At 43.4% G+C, this 21,674-nt stretch overlaps 1 protein-coding gene across 1 annotated transcript; it reads left to right on the top strand.

The window, feature by feature from the left end:
* The first annotated feature begins 783 nt into the window (after positions 1 to 783).
* Positions 784 to 11,926, top strand: LOC138663392 (oocyte zinc finger protein XlCOF8.4-like). Its single transcript, XM_069749568.1, has 6 exons — positions 784 to 936; positions 1,068 to 1,244; positions 1,328 to 1,451; positions 1,531 to 1,628; positions 1,827 to 1,917; positions 8,259 to 11,926. Exons 1-6 carry the CDS (start codon positions 859 to 861, stop codon positions 9,101 to 9,103), a joined length of 1,413 nt encoding a protein of 470 aa, XP_069605669.1. The 5' UTR covers positions 784 to 858; the 3' UTR covers positions 9,104 to 11,926.
* Positions 11,927 to 21,674: the final 9,748 nt, after the last annotated feature.

Genomic DNA, 21,674 nt, shown 5'->3' with positions numbered 1-21,674 from the left:
CAGGTTTGTCGGTGCTCAGGGTTGAGGGGACTATGCTGTCATTTTGTGAAAGCCCTCGAACCCCGCACACACCCACTGCTGCAATGCAGTGGCCTTCGGTAAAATGGCCTCTGGGAAAATGCCGCTGCAAATTGAGATCTAGGCTCCAAGATCTCATCTCCCGAGATCTCAATGTGTGCATGTGCCAACCCGGTGGCTTTTTTCCCAGAGGCCATTTTATCAGGGGCTACCGCATGGCAGCAGTGTGGATGAGCAGTGCTTCGGGCTTTCCAAAAATGTTGGCGGAGCCCCGCACCACAGCACACCGCCGAATACTGCCGCACCAGCCTAGGAAGGGAGTGTGATCTCCCTGCAGTGTCGGACCGCCGTAGAATCACCCGACTCCTACTGCCGTCACACTAATTGTAAGTATATTCCGACTAGAAGACGCACCCCCATTTTCCACCCAAATATTTTTTGGGAAAAAGTGCATCTTGCAGTCCGAAAAATATGGTAATTGCTGCTTGAGTCCCCGCCAGACTCTGTATTTTCTGGTCTGTCCCAACGAACTTGTGATTCCTACAGCAAATGAATTGCCAAAGCAGTGAGTAACATAGCCAGTGATTGGTTGCATGGAGGAGATGTCTTACTCAGTAATTCAGCTTATGTTCCAGTCCATACAAGACAAGAGAATACAACATCTACATGTTCTGTCTTCTGAATTGTTTCCCTTATTATCTCCAGTAATTTTATTATTACACAGAATTCTTTATAATGATTCATCCTCTCATCGTCTTCCTCTTCAGGTCCCTACAATATCCGATCCTTTCAGTAGACATCTTCTATATTAAGAGAATTTTTCTTAACTACCCATCAAGAATGGATATGAAGAGGGACAAGATGGCAGAGAGGATATTACACCTCACCCTAGAGATCCTCTTCCGTCTTACTGGAGAGGTGAGAGATTTTGATAGCGTCACATTACATAATTCTTATTTATGGCAATAAAACTGTTGGACAGAACTCAAGAGGTGAGGACTCTGGAAATGTCTGTAGTGAGATTTATTAATGTGTCTCTCCATAACCAGGATTACACAGTAGTGAAGACCTCTAGTGAGCGCTGTCAGGACCCTGTGTCTGAGGGATGGGAAAGACCCCTGAGCCCAATCACAAAGCCTCCACCTCACCCCCTGATACATGAGGACATCAATGACCAGAAGATCCTAGAACTCACCTACAAGATGATTGAGCTGCTGACTGGAGAGGTGACACTGCTGGGAATGCTGGGACATTATACAGTAATGCTATGAAGGGATCGGAGTGATGACGGTATCATTGTATGTGTCAGGTTCCTATAAGGTGTCAGGATGTCGCTGTCTATTTCTCCATGGAGGAGTGGGAGTATTTAGAATTACACAATAATCTGTATGAGGACATAATGATGGAGGTTCCCCAGCCCCTTACATCACCAGGTAATAGGATTAAATACACACAGCCTATAATCTTCTGTATGTAAGGAATGAATTCAGTCCCTGTGTGTGTTTCCTCCAGATCTATCCAGTAAGAGGACAACACCAGAGAGATGTCCCCGTCCTCTTCTTCTACAGGACTGTAAACAAGAAGATCCCAATGTTCCTCAGGATCATCAGGTAGATGGAGAGAAGGTGTCCTGAGATCTCTCCTATGATGTGTAGACGGGGTGAAGGTCTTGTGCTCAGTCTTGTTTTATCCCCCAGTATTACATGTTTCATACTGGTTTCATGGGAACGGTGGAGATGGCAGGATTAGAGCTGATCATAGATGTGACTTTCTCCAACTGTCTGTGACTTTTACAATGTTTATTTCAGGGTGAAGATCTGACCCATGTTAATACTACAGAGACATATGTGAGGGGTGATGAGCGGTGTAAAGAGGAGACTCCTACATATGAATACCCAGGTGAGTAGTGACCACTAACTACAGAGAAGTCACAGATTCTTCTCAGTCACCGGCTGTGGCTGCTTTATCAATGGTATAGTTCGGACGTGGCATCATGTGATCCCCATTTTGCCATTAGAGCATAACATTCTTCTCCATCCGAAAATGTTTAAATGGCTTTGTGAAATTGTGAAAACTCTTTTCTATTGCGCTTACAACCTGCAAGTGTAAGTCGGCCAGGGTGGTAGTCGTGGCAATGAACTGTAGTGTTTCCACACCCTGGCGCCCCGCAGATGAAATACAAAGTCCTTTCTGGTGTGTGTTTGTGTGTGTGATGTGTGCAGGAGAGTACTCATTTCAGTTCCCTCGGTTTCTTTCACTCCAGCTTCAGGATTCCAGGTTCCATAAAACACTGCAGCGTCACAGTCCTTTTCAAACAGTTCGACTTTACTGATAACATGGGCAAACATCACTTTTGCAGCACATTTCACACAAAGCATCATATCTTGCACTTTCCCTGCCTTCTGGGCAGACTCCATTTCCTCTATAACCTCTCCTTCTTCTCTCCCGGCAATCCATGCAATTTCTGTGGACAATCTGCGCCCCTTCCGTACTACCTGCATCACCAGCTCCCTGTCAGCCCCTTGTCCGATTCCATCTTGCAAAGGTGCCAGGAGTTCATCTTACTGACTCCAGCCCCAGTCGTAGACCCCAGAACCGCCCTGAGGATGATCCTATTGAGCTAATGCCCGACTGTTCTATTCTCCATCCTGGGGCCCCTTATTGCCATCCGCAGCTTTACCCCCAGGACCTGTAGCTGTCTCATACACTGCATGCATCCTGCCCTTGGCAAGGCTGCCCGGGTGTCTGTCTCTAATAAGGAAGTATCCTGATTATACTTCCCTGCTCTTTGCTGTACCTCCCCTTTAGTTAACCCCTGGGCTGCCTATCTCCTGCTCTATTCTATGATATCATCTATCACTACTGTGCCCCCATCTATTCTAGCCCCACTACACTTCTAGCCTATCCTGTATCCTATTCTAGCCCCAATCCTATAAACCCTACCCATTGAGTATATTTACATATAAATATATATACAGTACAGACCAAAAGTTTGGACACACCTTCTCATTTAAAGATTTTTCTGTATTTTCATGACTATGAAAATTGTAAATTCACACTGAAGGCATCAAAACTATGAATTAACACATGTGGAATTATATACTTAACAAAAACAAAGTGAAACAACTGAAAATGTCTTATATTCTAGGTTCTTCAAAGTAGCCACCTTTTGCTTTGATGACTGCTTTGAACACTCTTGGCATTCTCTTGATGAGCTTCAAGCGGTAGTCACCGGAAATGATCTTCCAACAATCTTGAAGGAGTTCCCAGAGATGCTTAGCACTTGTTGGCCCTTTTGCCTTTACTCTGCGGTTCAGCTCACCCCAAACCATCTTGATTGGGTTCAGGTCTGGTGATTGTGGAGGCCAGGTCATCTGGCGTAGCACCCCATCACTCTCCTTCTTGGTCAAATAGTCTTTACACAGCCTGGAGGTGTGTTTGGGGTCATTGTCCTGTTGAAAAATAAATGATGGTCCAACTAAATGCAAACCGGGTGGAATAGAATGCCTGCAGGAGATGTGTTGGCATGACTCGAGTCCTTGTTTCATAGATTCACTCCATGTCATAAATTACATTATGTTTTCAATCATAAGAAATTCAGATTACTGCACAATCTCTCCTGAAATGGGGGCGCTAATACTTTCTCTACTCTTCTGGTCAGGACTCAGTAGCTCCAATGGTCCACCATAAACGAGTGCAACTCCAGTTTAGTGTTAGAGATCTCCCCTCGTACATACTTTTTTGGGGGAGATGTAACATATTTTTTGTTCTATGTTTTTTTTTTTTTTTACATGTTCATTCTGGTTGATACTTTTGATTGTTGTAGGATCAGCCTGCCTCAGTTAGGTGAGTTTGTAAGTTTGGAACTCCCTGGTATCTTTTTTTTTTTTAAAGTCTCCATTACCTCTTCCAAATGTGCGAGATCTAAATTGAAGATGCACCAGCTCTGCAGTATTATAAAAAGTTCTCTTTAAATGTCTAATTTTTTTCTTGAATCTCATCTGATAGAAAATATTGGCCCTTATGATAGTTTAGATTGCCAAGAGCCACCGAGCACCATACTCTAATTACTCCTGAGAGTTGATACCACTAATCATATTTTACTGATGAAGATTGTTAAGTTTGAACATTTTGATAGATGTTATTGTCCATAGTCACAGCTTTTGACTACAGTAGTTACTGCCCAACATACTCACATTTTTCACATCTGACATGTCGCTTTTTGTGGTGATAACTTTAGAATTCTTCACAAAGGATAATAGGAAACAAATGGACCTCACAAATTATTTTTCAACATCTCTTGAATCCAACAATACCCTGTATACGGTTGTACGGTTGTACACTCTTGTCTGGGCACATGGCAGGGTTAAGAAGGGAAGGAGCACCATTTAGCTATTTGAATGCATATCTTGTTGGAATAGATTCCAGACACAATGTATTGGTTACCTGGCAGCTCAAAATATGGCTACCACAATCAGGCTTGGCACTATCTACTCAGCTTTGCAGATCCCAAGGATTGCCTTGCTCAACATTCTTTACATGGATCTGTTCTTACACAGAGATCCCTAGGCTTGGGCCATGGTGATACCTGCTGTTCTGTGGAGTGAGGTGGAATGACGAATAGTCAAGTAGTTGGGTCAGATCCACGAGGGCAGAGAAAATACAAAATCATAAGAAGCAAGATTAAGGGGTCACAGCAGCTTAGCACAGAGAGGACTGAACCAGAGGAGAACAAGGCTGTATCTGGCATCTTCCTGCAATTTGCTTTGAGCTTTAGTAGGGTGGGGTGCTTTCCAATTGACGAAAGCAGGAAGCAGATTACTCCAGATGGACAGCACACACACCCATAATGCCTGACTGGATGGTACTTGTCACGGGGCTACCGCGACAGAGAGGTTCCAGAGAACCGCAGCGCTCTGGGCCTCGTTCACACACCGTGAACAGAAGGTCTTCATCTGTGTTCTGACCTTTGTGCCAGCAGTGCAGGAGTTAACCTTATTGCTGAGAGCTGGGTCTCTCTCAGCTGAAGTGGATTTTGTGATCTGCTCCTCTATATAGACCCAGTCCTGACTTCAAGCTATTGTCAGTGATCAGCTCTACTGCCTGGCTTGGAGGTTGAAGGAGCGTAGTGTTGGTGTTGGAGGTTTATTTACAGAGATTGGTGTCTGCTGTTTTGGTTGCATGTTAAACCTGTTTTCCTTCCTAAGTTTATTCATTCTCTTCCCATCTCTGTGTTTCCTCTGTGGTTGTGTGAGCATTTGGTGAGTTTGAGACTTTCAGTTACCTTGTCTGTATACCCTGTTATTTGTTGTATTATTACACTGGTGCAGTCCACCTCCTTTGGGGGAGAGGGGGCCACTGATAGGGTCTGCACAGAAGTCAGGGATACGCTGGTGGCTCGGGCCTCCTAACCATCATAGGTACCCCCGAGATAAGGGAAAGCCAGGGCCCCATTAAAGTGGTAGGGACAGGTGCGGGTCCCAGTATGCCGTCCTGCCCCTTTATCGTCGCTTACAGCGTGACAGTACTACAGTTCACAGCAACCCTAATCTAAGTGGCTGAACAGAGCCTGCACCATCCAGAGCTTCTGGTTCCGATATCTCCTCCATCCCCAGTGTTGCCTGCAGAATGAATGAGGCCATGCCTGGTGACAGAAGTAGAGGTGGCTGATGTGGATCCCAGTCGAGATGGTACACGCCATTTTCATAAGCTTTAATATGACAAAATGCAGAAAACCAGAGCAGTTTAAAACCTCATAAAGTGACTCCATTTTGGAAATGATTGAGTCACCCACAGGGCAGTGGGGTACTCTGTATCGGGTCCGGTCTCGAGGGGGAATGTCACGGTGGCTGCGATCCGGTCCGTGGCCCTGGGCCTCAACGTTAAAGGGGAACGGTCTTTTAAGGGAAAAGTGTCTAAAGCCTGTCGTGATGTCACCTGTTGAGTTCGGTCAATAGTGGGACCGATGCTGCATTAAAGGTGTCGTCTGGGGGATTTGTTGGCAGCACTGATGTTACTCTTCCCACAGGTGAAGCAGAGTCCTAAGATGTAAGGCGTGGATGTTATGTGCCGGTGAATAAAGATAGGACATAAGTTGTACGTCTTTACCTGGTTTACTGCAGTTGGCTGGCCACAGTCCAGGGCACCAGGCACGGGTGGTGGTATGGTCCGGCTAGCTCAGAGGCAGTGGAGGGTCCCCTTCTCCAGGTGAGGTCCATGAGCCTTTCCTCTAGCGCCTCTTAAAGATGAAGTCCCTGCTGCCTGACATTTCCAAAAGGGTCCTCCATTTTCCCCCTGTCCTGGGACAGGTACCTGCACGATGGGCAGTTCGAGATGTTTTACAGGGACTCTATCATGCCCCGAGCTCCTTAGGTGCTGCTGCGTCTCAGGCGAGGTGTGGGCCAATTACATACAGTTCCTGGCCCTCCGGTTCTGCTCTGTGTCCTAGAGTTCCACAAAAGCCTCGGGCTCCTGGTACCTGGTTCCTGCGCTTTGGCTCTGAGGGTGCCCGGTCACAGTTCCCCTCTGAGCCCTGTTCATAACCTTTGCTCCTTTCCTCTCCAGGTACTCCACATCAACCCTCCAGGTTCTTTCTCCTTTCCCAGAGGCTGCAGCTCCCTCGTGGCTGTCAGACCTCTTTGCGTCTCTCCTAGACGTCCGTCCACTTCATTGTTCCTCTCCAACTAACCTAACTCCTCCTCCAGGTCAGGATACATATAGCTGGGGGACGCTCCCCTGGATTCAGAATGTGTTGCATGTGGGTGCCTTACCTGGTGAAGAGAACTCCCTTGCCTCTGATCATGACATTACCTTCCCCGAAGGAAAAGCAACATCACTGTAGCAACCGGTTACCTGGTGTGCTACATTAACCTTCAGTGAATTAATCTATAGTAGTGACTATTTTGACTCCACAGCCACTTTCCAATAATTAGCGCGCAGTGGATGTTGGAGAGTGAAAACTGCGAATATGCCATTTAATTACTCACCACATAGTGCCCAGATTGTGCTCCAAGAGACACACACCGTAAATTAAGTGGGTTCTTTTCACAATAATAATGACAACTACATGGGTCCTAATTTTGATTTAGGCACACTGAAAGGCTCAGAAGCGATGGGAAGTCATAATGCTATTTGAACATTCCCATTGAAGAAGAACTCTCCACCTCTTGTGGCAGCCTGTTCCACTCATTGATCACCCTCACTGTCAAAAGGTTTTTTTCCAATACCAATCTGTGTCTCCTCCACTTCAGTTTCATCCCATTGCTTCTAGTCTTTCCTTGTGCAAATGAGAATAAATCAATAAAGCTATTTTTACATACCATATATACTCGAGCATAAGCCGACCCGAATATAAGGTGAGTCACCTAATTTTACCTCAAAAAAGTGGGAAACTTATTGACTCAAGTATAAGCCGGGTATGCATTGTCCCCTCATCCCTATTTTTGTATGCATGGCTCCTCATCCCTATCCTTGTATGCAAGGCTCCTCATCCCTATCCTTGTATGCAAGGCTCCTTATCCCTATCCTGGTATGATTGGCCCCAGTTTTATCCTTGCATGCATGGCCTCCAATATTATCCTTGTATGATTGGCCTCCATCAAAAAACATTAAACAAATAAACCATTACACTTACCTTCCTTCGCTCCCTTGCAGCGTCTTGTCTTGATGCCAGCAGCTGTTTTATGCTTGTAAGCATTGCATGGCAGGGACGTCATGCGCTACGCACAAGCAGAGCACAGCTTCCAGAATACTCACCGCTCCCAATGCCGGAACTATGTGTGTGGGGCAGTGAGTATTCAGTAGCGCACACAGCATCAACCGACAGGCGGTCATGTGTGCCACTACTTAAGAGAAATTAATATTCAGAATGAATATTCATCTCTGTTAAGCAGCGGCACACGTGACCTCCGGCAGCTGCAGCTGACACTGCACGAGCTTTTACAGAGAAATGAATATTAATTTATTTTTAGCAGCGGGCACCGCAGTTAGCTGCAGCAGCCGGGTCCTACCTCTGTGACCCGCTGCTCCGCCGCTGCCTCTCACCCTCCATGTCCTGGACACCTCACTCGAGTATAAGCTGAGGGGGGTGATTTCAGCACAAAAAATGTGCTGAAAACCTCTACTTATAATCGAGTATATACATCAACTTACCATTTTTACAGACAGTTTTAGGGGTAATGTTCAAAAATATAAAGTTCAAGGATATTTTATTGAAAAATAATTGGTTTTATTCTTGACAGATGACTGTACCTGGAGATCAGAGGGACAGCTGACATCTTCAATTTTAAAATCAGATGATCTTGAGATCTCACAGGATATAATTGAAGTGAATGCCATTAGTATATCTGGAGTATCATCCCTTCACAGCAAAGATCTGCCATCTGATTCACTACCGACTACTGAGGAAAATCAAAGACCCAAAAGAGGCATTAAAAAACAAACTGCTCCTAAAGCAAGGAAGTCTTTTTCATGTTCAGAATGTGGGAAATATTTTAATACGAAAAGGCATCTTGATGACCACTATAGAATTCACACAGGGGAGAAGCCTTTTTCCTGTTCAGAATGTGGGAAATGCTTTACCCTCAAAGAGAATCTTGTTAGACACCAAATATCTCACACAGGGGAGAAGCCTTTTTCGTGTTTAGAATGTGGAAAATGTTTTGTGACGAAATCAACTCTTATGGAACATCAGAGACTCCACACAGGGGAGAAGCCTTTTTTCTGTTCAGAATGTGGAAAATGTTTTGTGACAAAATCACATCTTGTTAAACACCAGAGACTCCACACAGGGGAGAAGCCTTTTTCATGTTCAGTATGTGGAAAATGTTTTGTGACAAAATCAGATCTTGTTAGACACCAGAAACTCCACACAGGGGAGAAGCCTTTTTTCTGTTCAGAATGTGGAAAATGTTTTGTGAGAAATTCAGATCTTGTTAGACACAAGAGAACCCACACAGGAGAGAAGCCTTTTTCATGTTCAAAATGTGAGAAATGTTTTGTCCGGAAATCGGATCTTGATAAACACCAGAGAACCCACACAGGGGAGAAGCCTTTTTTTGTTCAGAATGTGGAAAATGTTTTTTGACAAAATCAGATCTTGTTAGACACCAGAGACTCCTCACCGGAGAGAAGTTTTTTTTTGTTCAGAATGTGGAAAATATTTTGTAGCCCTGCGCTATGTAGCAGAAGCAATCAGACAAGTGCAGCTTCTAGTCTCCCATGGGGACTATTGAAGCAAGTAGATACCGTATATACTCGAGTATAAGCCGAGATTTTCAGCCCATTTTTGGGGGGCTGAAAGTCCCCCTCTTGGCTTATACTCGAGTCATACCCAGAGGTCGGCAGGGGAGGGGGAGCGGGGGCTATCTAATTATACTCACCTACTCCTGGTGCGGTCCCTGCACGTCCCTACTTCTTCCAGCGCTGCATATTCTTCCTGTACTGAGCGGTCACATGGTACCGCTCATTACAGTAATGAATATGCGGCTCCATCTCCCATAGGGGTGGAGCCGCATATTCATTACTGTAATGAGCGGTAACGGTGACCGCTCAGTACAGGAAGAATATGCAGCGCCGGGAGAAGCAGGGACTGCACCGCGCCAGGAGCAGGTAAGTATACGGGGAGGGGAAGCGCAGCGCTGCGCGATATTTACCTCTCCTCGTTCCGATGCGGCTCCGTCATCAGCATCCTCTGGCTGTGACGCTCAGGTCAGAGGGCGCAATGACGTTGTCAGTGCGCGCCCTCTGCTGAACATCAGTGCTGAGGATGGAGCCACACCCGAACGAGGAGCAGGTGAAAGTGCTGGGGTCCTAAGCGACGGAGAGGTGAGTATGTGAATTTTTTTTTTTATGGCAGCCACAGCATATGGGGCAAGTGACTGTATGGAGCATCTGTATGGGGCCATAACGATTTTGCAGCACTATAAGGGGCAGTGACTGTATGGAGCAGCTTATGGAGCCATAACGACTGTGCAGCACTATAATGGGGCAAGTAACTGTATGGATCATCTTATGGGGCCATAACTTTTGTGCAGCATTATATTGGGCAAATGTGTCTATGGAGCATCTTATGGGGCCCTTATTACCCTTTATGCAGGATTATATGGGGCATATTTTAATATGGAGCATTTAATGAGGCCCATCAAACTGTATGGAGCATTATATGGGGCTCCTGATTCAATATGGATATTCAAAAACACATAACCTGCTGATGTCTCAATTAATTTTACTTTTATTGGTATCTATTTTTACTTTTGACATTTACCGGTAGCTGCTGTATTTTCCACCCTAGGCTTATACTTGAGTTAAGTTTTCCCAGTTTTTTGTGGCAAAATTAAGGGGGTCGGCTTATACTCGAGTATATACGGTAGTTAACAAAAATGTTTTTAAAAATATTGAATAAAAAAAATATAAAAGTTCATATCACCCCCCTCTCGCGCCATTCAAAAAAATAAAAATAAAACAAATATACACATATTTGGGATCACCGCATTCAGAATCGCCTGCTCTATCAATATATAAAAAGAATTTATCCAATCAGTAAACGGTGTAGCGAGAAAAAAAATTGAAACGCTGCAACATTGCAATAAAATGCAAAAATGCAATCAAAAGATCTTATCTACACCAAAATGGTAACAATAAAAACGTCAGACCGGTGTGCAAGCAATAAGCTCTCATCCAGCCCCAGGTCCCGAAAATGGAGACGCTATGGGTCTCGGAAAATGGAAACTTTTTTTTTTACAAACTTTGGAATTTTTTTTTTCACCACTTAAATAAAAAAGTTTAGTGTCTGTGAGCTTGTAATGACCTGGAGAATCATAATGTCAGGTCAGTTTTAGCATTTAGTGAACATGGTAAAAAAATAAATGAAAAAAACTGTTGTGGAATTGCACTTTTTTGCAGTTTCACCGCATTTGGATTTTTTTCCCATTTTCCCTTACATGATATGGTAAAATAAATGGTGCCTTTCAAAAGTACATTGTACTTGTATACATTGTATTGTCCTGCAAAAAACAAGTCCTCACATGGCCATACTGACAGAAAAATATAAAAGCTATGGCTGTGTGGATAAGGGGAGCAAAAAATGGAAACTCAAAAACAGAAATAACCCTGGTTCTTAAGGGGTTAAATAGACCAATCATGAGGAATAAGAAGGGGTTGTCCTAGTAGTGGACAACCCTTTTAAACATCTAAAATCCCACACAGATAGCAGTCATTATTAGCGATAAGCGAGCACTAAAATATTTGAGTCAACAGGTCGCATGCTCAGCAGACGTTTCCAGGAAGACTGAGGGGGCAGGAAAATTGCTGAAATGGATGAAAACGGCGCTAAATTGGAATGAGAACAGCATGGGGAAGATGGCTGGATGCATCTCTGACTCTCAGGTCGCTTTTGGGATCAATGTTGTCGGAGTATTACGCCACTTTTAAGGAGTGACAACGAAACATCCAAAACTGAAAATAAAATGTACAGGGGGATTGGCCCCTACACCCGTCCGTCATTAACGGACAGGTGACGTCACCGTTCAGTCACCCCCCCCCCCTTTCCGCTCACCACGCTACTCCTACAGCGGCGCCATCGGCTGAGGCTAACCGCTGTGAACACCAGCATTTTCACGGGGTGTTGCAGCTTTGGGAGGACGCTCCCGCATCTGATACAAGTGGACATTGGGCAGGAAACTACCACACAAGTCCGACCACCCTTTACAGGACCACACGTGCACCTGTAAGTGCCTCTCAGCGCAGCAATCTAACTTTTACTGTTCATTTATTTCTCGGTTTTAAGGCAGTTTTACACAACACACCTGTCGGATTGCCTGCTGCTTTGGCTTCAGGCACATTGTGACTAGCGCCATTGTGATTTGCTGGTTGAGCATTTGCATTACGAAAATAAAATGTGTTTTACAAGTAAAAACATTTGTTCTTGTATATAAGGCAATTTAAAAAAGAGAAAAAATAATCTTCCTTCACCCCTTAGTTTGTGTTTACACGTAGCCTCTTTGCTGCATTTTTCCATTTTCTCATTGCTTTCAATGGTGAAAAAAACATTCATTGTAAATGTTATTTTAATATTTTAATACCTTATCTGGACATGTGGTGTGTGACATGGTGAGACACATCCTGTTTACTTTATAAAGGGACTCTGAAAATCACAAATCCTATGCGGACAATGCAAGAACTTCCAAAAATGAGTAGGAAGAGGGACTCTGATACACCCTGTATTAGATATAAAGGAGAGTCTCATAAACATTCTTTTAAAATTGTTAGGAAGTGGGACTTCTAGACTCATAAGGTTTATGCACGGTGCAAGGTCTAGCAAAAATTTAAATGAGGGTGTGATGACACAGAATTTTATTTTAGTTAACCAGATGTCTATTTTCAGTAAGCCAGGAGGAATAGACTGTTATCTATATGACGACTTTTGAATTTATGCAATTGTTCTTCAGTTGGTCAAAAACCATACACTGTTGTCATGAGTCTTAAATGTTGATTTTTGATCATTTTAAATGGCTGTTTGCCTCTTACATCAGCTCCTACAACTAAAGGTACCTTCACACTGAACAACTTAACAACGATAACGATAGCGATCCGTGACGTTGCAGCGTCCTAGATAGCGATATCGTTGTGTTTGACACGCAGCAGCGACCAGGATCCTGCTGTGACATCGCTGGTCGGCGCTAGAAGGCCAGCACCTTATTTCGTCGCTGGATCACCCGCTGACATCGCTGAATCGGCGTGTGTGACGCCGATCCAGCGATGTCTTCACTTGTAACCAGGGTAAACATCGGGTTACTAAGCGCAGGGCCGCGCTTAGTAACCCGATATTTACCCTGGTTACCATTGTAAATGTAAAAAAAAAAAAAAAAGCATACTCCCATTCCGGTGCCTGTCACGTCCCCGGCGTCTGCTTCCCTGCACTCCTTCTGCATCCTGTGTCAGCGCCGGCCGTAAAGCAGAGCACAGTGGTGACGTCACCGCTCTGCTTTACGGCCGGCGCTTACACAGGATGCAGGAGGAGTGCAGGGAAGCGGACGCCGGGGACGTGACAGGCACCGGAATGTGAGTATGTGTTTTTTGTTTTTTTTTACATTTACAATGGTAACCAGGGTAAACATCGGGTTACTAAGCGCGGACCTGCGCTTAGTAACCCGATGTTTACCCTGGTTAAATGGGGACTTCGGCATCGTTGGTCGCTGGAGAGCTGTCTGTGTGACAGCTCTCCAGCGACCACACAAGGACTTTCCAATGATCAAGGCCAGGTCATATCGCTGGCTGTGATTGTTGGAAAGTTGATGAGTGTGACGGTACCTTTATTGTCTGCTTTCTGTGCAAGACACTGATGCAAGGTCATTAAACAATGGATGTTTGCTTAATTTATTGAATGACCATTGTGTGGGTCTTGTGGCTTGTTGACTTACAAAACAAAGGAATAAGAACTATGCAAATAGATTAGTCAAACTATACAAGTTAACATTCAAGAAAAGAGGAGGGGGGAGAGGGAAGGTTAGGAGCTTGACACGCCGAGACGTGCATCTGTAAACCGTTGCAAATGAATGTAGCTGGTGGGTGCCGTCCCTGCTGGTGATTTCAGCTGAAGTGGAAGAAAGAAAATGGGAATATCCAGCACGTCCATCCAGTGTAAGTAAAATATCCAAAATTTATTGAAGCATTTTAAAAACCATATTAAAAAAGAGAGAGAGAGACTCTCTCTGCCTGACGCGTTTCTGGCGCACCACGGCGCCCTTAGTCATAGGAACTGTTCGCAGCATCAATAGTAAAAAGTTGGTCACACAGGGTTAATAGCTGAGTAACCGGAGTGCGTTACACCGCGCTCCGCTAACGCTGGCATTAACCCTGTGTGAGGGCTGACTGGATGACTGGAGGGGAGTATGGAGCGGGCACTGACTGCGGGGAGGAAAGAGCGACCATATTGCCGCCGGACTGTGGCCGTCGCTGATTGGTCGTTGCAAATCAGCGACTTGGATTCCATGACAGACAGAGGCCGCGACCAATTAATATTCGTGACAGACAGAAGGACAGACAGATGGAAGTGACCCTTAGACAATTATATAGTAGATAAAGAACAATGTAAATATATAGCTCAGAGCAATAAAAGTATCGTACAAAATCTGGAAATATTGATAGGAACTCCTAATTACATGCAAAATTCGAAAAACTACTGTCTACAAAATACAAAAAGCATTTATTAAATAAATAACACCGATAAAGTCCGACCAGAGGATTCAAGTTCTTAAGTCTAATAAGCCGTATAATGAAGTATATGTATGTCTTAAAAAACCTCTAGTCAGATCAATTAGCCCAAGATTGATCCTCACCCATATTGGTCGCAGTGTGGAAGAGGGGCTGCTATTTAATAAATGCTTTTTTGTATTTTGTAGACAGTAATTTTGACTCCATATTTTTTGAATTTCACAATAAAGAACAATGCCTATTCATTATGCTGCACAGAGTGTATAAAAGGTAGATGTTGGTACGGTAAAAGCAGTATTAGTCTGACTACTACCGTATAGAATATGGCTCAGTCTCAGCACTGAAGGATCAAATGTCTTCCTGGGATTGTTGCCTGCCAGGCAATTGCACAAGAGAAATAGCGGAGAGCTGCCCCGGCCAGTGCCAGCAAATCTCTGTTCAGTATCTTCTAAGATCAGCGGTGGGTCCGGTCACAGTGCCTTGGTGCTGCGCCTCGATACTGCGATCGTTGTGGCTAGTGCAGGTTCCGATGATGCTTCTCAGTTCCTGTGTACTCCACGTGCCGGTAAGGCAATTGCTGCGGCTGGATCAGGGCCTGTGTGATGTGTTAGACCAGACGATGTCTGTGTGACATGAAAGAGGTATGGAACATAGTAATGACCATTCAAACCAATGTATTTCGGAAAACAGGCCACCCTTTCTCTAAACATTTTGTTGAAAAACATGGCGGTCTGGCACGGGATATGGTGACTTCAAACATCTACCTTTAATAGACCCCGTGCATCATAATGAATATGCATTGTTCTTTATTGTGTATAACTGCATAACTTTTTCTTGTGGAAATAGGGGTTAATGAGTACAGCCCTTTCATCTAACAGTACCTACCAGTATTTATATGCATAAACAACTAACTGGGCATCTTTCACAATTAAAATAGTGTGAATAGGCGCAAGCTTAAATGCCAATAAAAAGTATCAATATTTTATTAATCACAACAATAAATAAAAATAAGTCTCATAGTAGCCAGTGGAAATACATGTGACAGAATAATACTGTCTGCATACAGGAATATAACAGGTCAAGAAATACATATACATATGCCTAAAGCAATAGCCACAACCTTATAAAAAGATAGGGTAGGTAGTAATGAATCTCCTATATGTTATTAGGATACCCTATCAAATATAGCCCACTCATTAAGTATTACTGCAAAGTAATCAGAGCATATACTGGTATGTTGCTCTATAAACGCATATATATAGATGCTATAGTGTCATATACCTAAGTAGGATAAGAAAAGCCTATATATATACAAAACAGCTAACAATAGTAATGAGGAGAGGGCAAGTATATGCACAAAAGTCCAGAGTGTCTACCTATGATCTATAATGTTACAGTGAACAATGCTGGAAAGGGTTAACACCGTGAGGCACAATCCATAGCAAAGTTGCTTACAAGCAAAAAAAGAACCTCATCCAGTAGAGCAGGACATATAGCATATTGCACCACTAGTAAGAAGTGCAAATAAGCGGCCTAAGAATAAAAAATGGCATATTACCTAGATACGCAGGTTAGTATAAGGACCCCGACGCGCGTTTCGCGGTATGCTTCGTCCAGGGGGATAGTCACAGCACATAGTGGCTATTACAGGGTTTATATATAGAGTGTAATCAGTGGTGGCAGCGGTTTCTAATGGTGCTTGTTTCAACAACCCAGCTCGGACGTCACTGCCGGTCAGCGTCACATGCGGCCTGTCCAATCCCCTCCCCGACGCATCAGGGCAGGGGGCGGAGTCAGCCACACTACAGACGCGTCTCCATAGTGACCCGAAAACCGGAAGTATCAACAAGCGCACACCACAGGAATAGTAAGTATAACTAGGATACTGGCGGGATAGCTTGCGCCTGCATAAAGAAAGTGTCTAAGTGCTAAATAAAGTGCATAACTAGGGCCTCGGTGTATAATATATATACTGGTAGCCACACTATATAGACGCGTATCCATAGCAACCCGAAACCGGAAGTGGTCATAAGTGCCCTCCTCAAGATGCTCAATGTCGCTGGAATACTAACGGAATATACTGCGCCAGCTCATACACTATAGATGCGTATCCATAGCAACCCAAAACTGGAATTATTTATGAGTGCTCACCGCACAATAGTGAATGTCGCTAGGATACTAAAGGGGTATACTGCGCCTACTCGTCCAAGACGTCTCAGACAAATAAAGTGCTCAACTAGTGCCTACGTGCAAAATGCATAAAAAGAGCAGTATATATATATATATATATATATATATAATAAATTAAAAAAAAACATCCTTATAAAGTGTCAATGTATGTATATATAGTGATTAACACTATATAACTAAAGAGGTGAAAATGTAAATAATTACCTATATAAGAAATAATAAACAAATGTGCTATATCAATGAGTAATTGGTTCATCTACATAAAAAAATAAATAAATAAGATATATGTGTGTAGTATTATATATTATAGTGCAAATATACTACCCGTAAAACATTGTGTTAATTAATGTGGCTATAATATATATACTCCCTATAAAATATACACATAATAAATACTAAATATAATAGTGATATATATGAAAAATATAACAAATAATAATAATAAATGATAATACCAAATTTAAAGAAAATATATATAAACATATACGTGTAATACGGTATAATACAAAAAAAGAATTATTATACAAAAAAATAAGAAAAAACATTGTTGATAGATGCAGGTCCCAATCCAGACGGGAAATATCCTAGGATGTCAAAGCCAGAGCACTGTGTTGGTCAAATCAAGTATTATGGAGACAATATTAGGAGCTAGAAAACTAAAAAACACAGAATTAAAATCAAGCAATAAAAACACCACTACAATATAATAAAATATACATTAAAGAAAGGGGGCAAAGCAAAGCACCTCATTCAAACCACACGGTTGAACAGAATTAATTTTTGAGATCCAACGAGCTTCCATTTGTGCCAAAGTTTTTCTCCAGTTTCCTCCTCTCTGGTCCACATATACCTTGTCTATCCCAATTACTCTGAGAAGCTTAGCATTGCAATTGTGATGGGACTTGTCTCGGTACAGGTTTGAGCAAGGACAGATCATCAATTCCCTCTGCATTGGTAATGTCTCTGAAATGTTCCCTCACTCTGATTTTAAAAGCTCTAGACGTTAGTCCCACATAAATCTTGGGACATGGACACTGTGCATAGTAAACCACTCCCAATGTATTACAAGTGATATGTTGAGTTATATTAAAGTTCTTCTTCCCATCACTTGATGTGAACGTTGAAGCCTGTAGAATATTTGGACACGCAATGCAATTCTTGCAAGGGAAACAACCCCATTTTTGTCCTCTCGATCCAAAGGCCTTATTGATATTAGGGCCTGCATAGTAACTATGTACCAATAAATCTTTAAAGTTACAAGATCTTCGATATGTGATAGATGAATACATAGGTAAGTATTTAGTCAAATCCTTATCTGTTTGTAGCAGAGGCCAATACTTCTTCAACACTTCTCTCATCTGGTTCCATTGGTTCTACCATTGGTTTAATTTTGGTCTTCATTAATGCAGAACGTGTCAGTCTCTTCGCCTTGTGGAGTCCTCTCTTAATACTATGCCTTGAATAGCCCCTGTCCTCAAATCTAGATGAAAGGTTGTCCGCCTGTTCGGAAAATTTTTTCATTAGAACAAATTCTCTTGATTCTAATAAACTGTCCAGTTGGTATGCCTTCAATTAAGGATTTAGGATGAGAGGATGAGGCGTGCAGTAAGGAATTTACTGCCGTGTCTTTTCTGAAAACATTAGTTTCCAAGAAACTATCAGATCCTTTAGTGATCTGAATATCTAAAAAGTCCAGAGACACTTGACTGTACTTACATGTAAGTTTGATATTCATAGTGTTGTTGTTAAGAATATCCAAAAAAGCGAGAAGTGTTATGATCTGGTGGTTTAGGAGCAACATGGGACGAGCTCTGAAGGAGGTGGTACCTGTACTGACCGCAGTCCCTAAGCTCAACACCACACTAGAAGTAGCCGTGAGATGCTCCTGTCACTCCCTAGGCACCTCGTCACAGCCTGAGAATTAACTACCCCTAAAGATAGAAACAGGAAAACTATCTTGCCTCAGAGAAAATCCCCAAAGAATAGATAGCCCCCCACAAATAATGACTGTGAGTGGAGAGGGAAAAGACATACACAGAATGAAACCAGGATGTAGCACTGGAGGCCAGTCTAGCTAGATAGATAGGACAGGATAGAATACTGTGCGGTCAGTATTAAAAACTACAAAAATCCACACAGAGTTTACAAAAATCTCCACACCTGACTAAAGGTGTGGAGGGTAAATCTGCTTCCCAGAGCTTCCAGCTTAACTGAATTAATCCATATTGACAAGCTGGACAAAACATAGAATGCACAGAACGAATAAGTCCACAATATGTGGACAGAAAAGAGAAAAGCAAGGACTTATCTTTGCTGAACTGGTCAGGATATCAGGGAAATCCAAGAGAGATGTGAATCCAACCAGGAACCATTGACAAGTGGCACTGGCTGAAGGGAAGAGCCAGGCATAAATAGCCGAGCAGAAAGACAATCAGTGGAAGCAGCTGCAGACTGCTAAATCCAAGGAGCAGCCATTCCACTTAAAACCACCGGAGGGAGACCAAGAGCAGAACTCACAAAAGTGCCGCTTACAACCACCGGAGGGAGCCCAAGAGCGGAATTCACAACAGAGAAGGTCCTGTTCTGAGCCCTGCCACACCATGAGAATGTCATCGATGAAGCGGACCCAGAACAAGACCTTCTCAATGTATGCGATGGGGTTGACAAAAAATATCTGTCTCTCCCAACTCCCCATAAAAAGGTTAGCATATGAGGGGGCAAATGTAGCCCCCATTGCAGTACCTCTTTGCTGTACATACAGTGGGGCAAAAAAGTATTTAGTCAGTCAGCAATGGTGCAAGTTTCACCACTTAAAAAGATGAGAGGCGTCTGTAATTTACATCATAGGTAGACCTCAACTATGGGAGACAAACTGAGAAAAAAAAATCCAGAAAATCACATTGTCTGTTTTTTTAAGATTTTATTTGCATATTATGGTGGAAAATAAGTATTTGGTCAGAAACAAAATTTCATCTCAATACTTTGTAATATAACCTTTGTTGGCAATGACAGAGGTCAAACGTTTTCTGTAAGTCTTCACAAGGTTGCCACACACTGTTGTTGGTATGTTGGCCCATTCCTCCATGCAGATCTCCTCTAGAGCAGTGATGTTTTTGGCTTTTCGCTTGGCAACACGGACTTTCAACTCCATCCAAAGGTTTTCTATAGGGTTGAGATCTGGAGACTGGCTAGGCCACTCCAGGACCTTGAAATGCTTCTTACGAAGCCACTCCTTCGTTGCCCTGGAGGTGTGCTTTGGATCATTGTCATGTTGAAAGACCCAGCCACGTTTCATCTTCAATGCCCTTGCTGATGGAAGGAGGTTTGCACTCAAAATCTCACTATACATGGCCCCATTCATTCTTTCATGTACCCGGATCAGTCGTCCTGGCCCCTTTGCAGAGAAACAGCCCCAACGCATGATGTTTCCACCACCATGCTTTACAGTAGGTATGGTGTTTGATGGATGCAACTCAGTATTCTTTTTCCTCCAAACACGACAAGTTGTGTTTCTACCAAACAGTTCCAGTTTGGTTTCATCAGACCATAGGACATTCTCCCAAAACTTCTCTGGATCATCCAAATGCTCTCTAGCAAACTTCAGACGGGTCCGGACATGTACTGGCTTAAGCAGTCGGACACGTCTGGCACTGCAGGATCTGAGTCCATGGTGGCGTAGTGTGTTACTTTTTTTTTTTATCAATTAGTGTTTATTGAAGATTTCCAAAACAATACAGTGCAATCAAACAGTAATAACAGTAACAGAGGTCAACTAAAAATGACCAGAAATAAGTAAGGAGAAAAACCAAACCAATCAGAAAGGAAGAAGTAGGGGAGAAAGGCAGGGGGAGGGATAGGTACAGTAGGGGGAATACGGGGGGGGGAGGAAAGGAGTATAGGCATTCACAAGACATTATCTAGCAATTCAGTTATAGACAAGGGGTCCTGGCAAACTATGGCAGAATAAGAATATTACAAACACAAAAACAGACATGTCAATTATGCTTACTTATTCCCACTCAAGTAAACGATCAAACAAGGTGGTGCGGGTCAATAGAGGAATGACCACTATGTAACCAAGGGTGCGAAATATTTTGTCTTTTGGTTTTGGCAGTCATGGAGTGAGCCAAAGCGAGTTCATATTGGCAGTGGACATTAAGTTTATTAATTAATTCACTAATATTGGAAGGATTAGTGTCTTTCCATCTTGAGGCGACTAATAACCTGGCAGCTATTAGAATTTGTGATAGTGTACCTCGAAGTATGTGTGGAATGTCCTCCAGGCCGATGTGAAGAATGGCCTGCCTAGGTGACATAGTCAGCTGGATCCCCAAGACCTGTGCAATTAAAAGGTCCATATCTCTCCACCAGGGCTGAAGAATTGGACACGACCACCAGGTGTGTTCCAGAGTTCCCCTGTGACCGCACCCCCTCCAGCATTTGTCCGACCCGGTAGGGTCATAGTGAGCCACCTGAACTGGATATTGATACCATCTAAGGTGTACTTTTTTCAATTGTTCGAGATGATTGACACAGGCTGATACCCGTAATACTTCACCCAGTCCCTCCTCACAATCTATCGGGTCCGATAGGAAGTCCAGATCCTGTTCCCACTTGATCATATATGGCAGTTTAACATCTTCTGCTGGGTCGTTTAAGGCTTTATATAATATTGAAATTCCCTTCGGGCCAGAGTCAGGCAACAAGAAATAACCATTAACCCTGTTATTTAAATGGGAGTTGAAGAAAGGCGAGTTTGGGGAATTATGAAGTAGATGACGTATCTGCAACTATTGACAGAAATATGTCCAAACATTCGGGAAGCTGGAGGCCAAGCGGTCAAAGGGGACAAGGCCAGCGGCATCAGGGGTGGATTAAGGGTAGCCAGGGCCCCGGGCTGTTCACACACTGTGGGCCCCCCCGGTCATGTGACAGGGGTCATGTGACGGGGGGGTCATGATATACCCGAACCAGATTATTCCAGAAAAAGGGCCGGGCCCTACTCTACTGTAACCTAGGAAATATTTGTTAAAATCTGCAATACAATTTAGGTATATCTTGACCAATAATATCATATACAAGGGACAAATACCACCGCACCATTTTCAGACCACATATTACCATACCTCCCAACTTTTGAAGTTGGGAAAGAGGGACAAAGTTTGCGGCGCGCGTTACGCGTCGCAGCAAATTTTAGGCCACACCTCTGACCACACCCATTCACTAGTCACACCCATATCCATGTCTCAACCACA

The sequence above is a fragment of the Ranitomeya imitator genome, chromosome 2 (genome assembly GCF_032444005.1).
Source record: "Ranitomeya imitator isolate aRanImi1 chromosome 2, aRanImi1.pri, whole genome shotgun sequence".
NCBI classification, from domain to species: Eukaryota; Metazoa; Chordata; class Amphibia; order Anura; family Dendrobatidae; genus Ranitomeya; species Ranitomeya imitator.
Note: the sequence above shows the minus strand (reverse complement) of the source record. Positions and strands in the feature narration are given on the sequence as shown.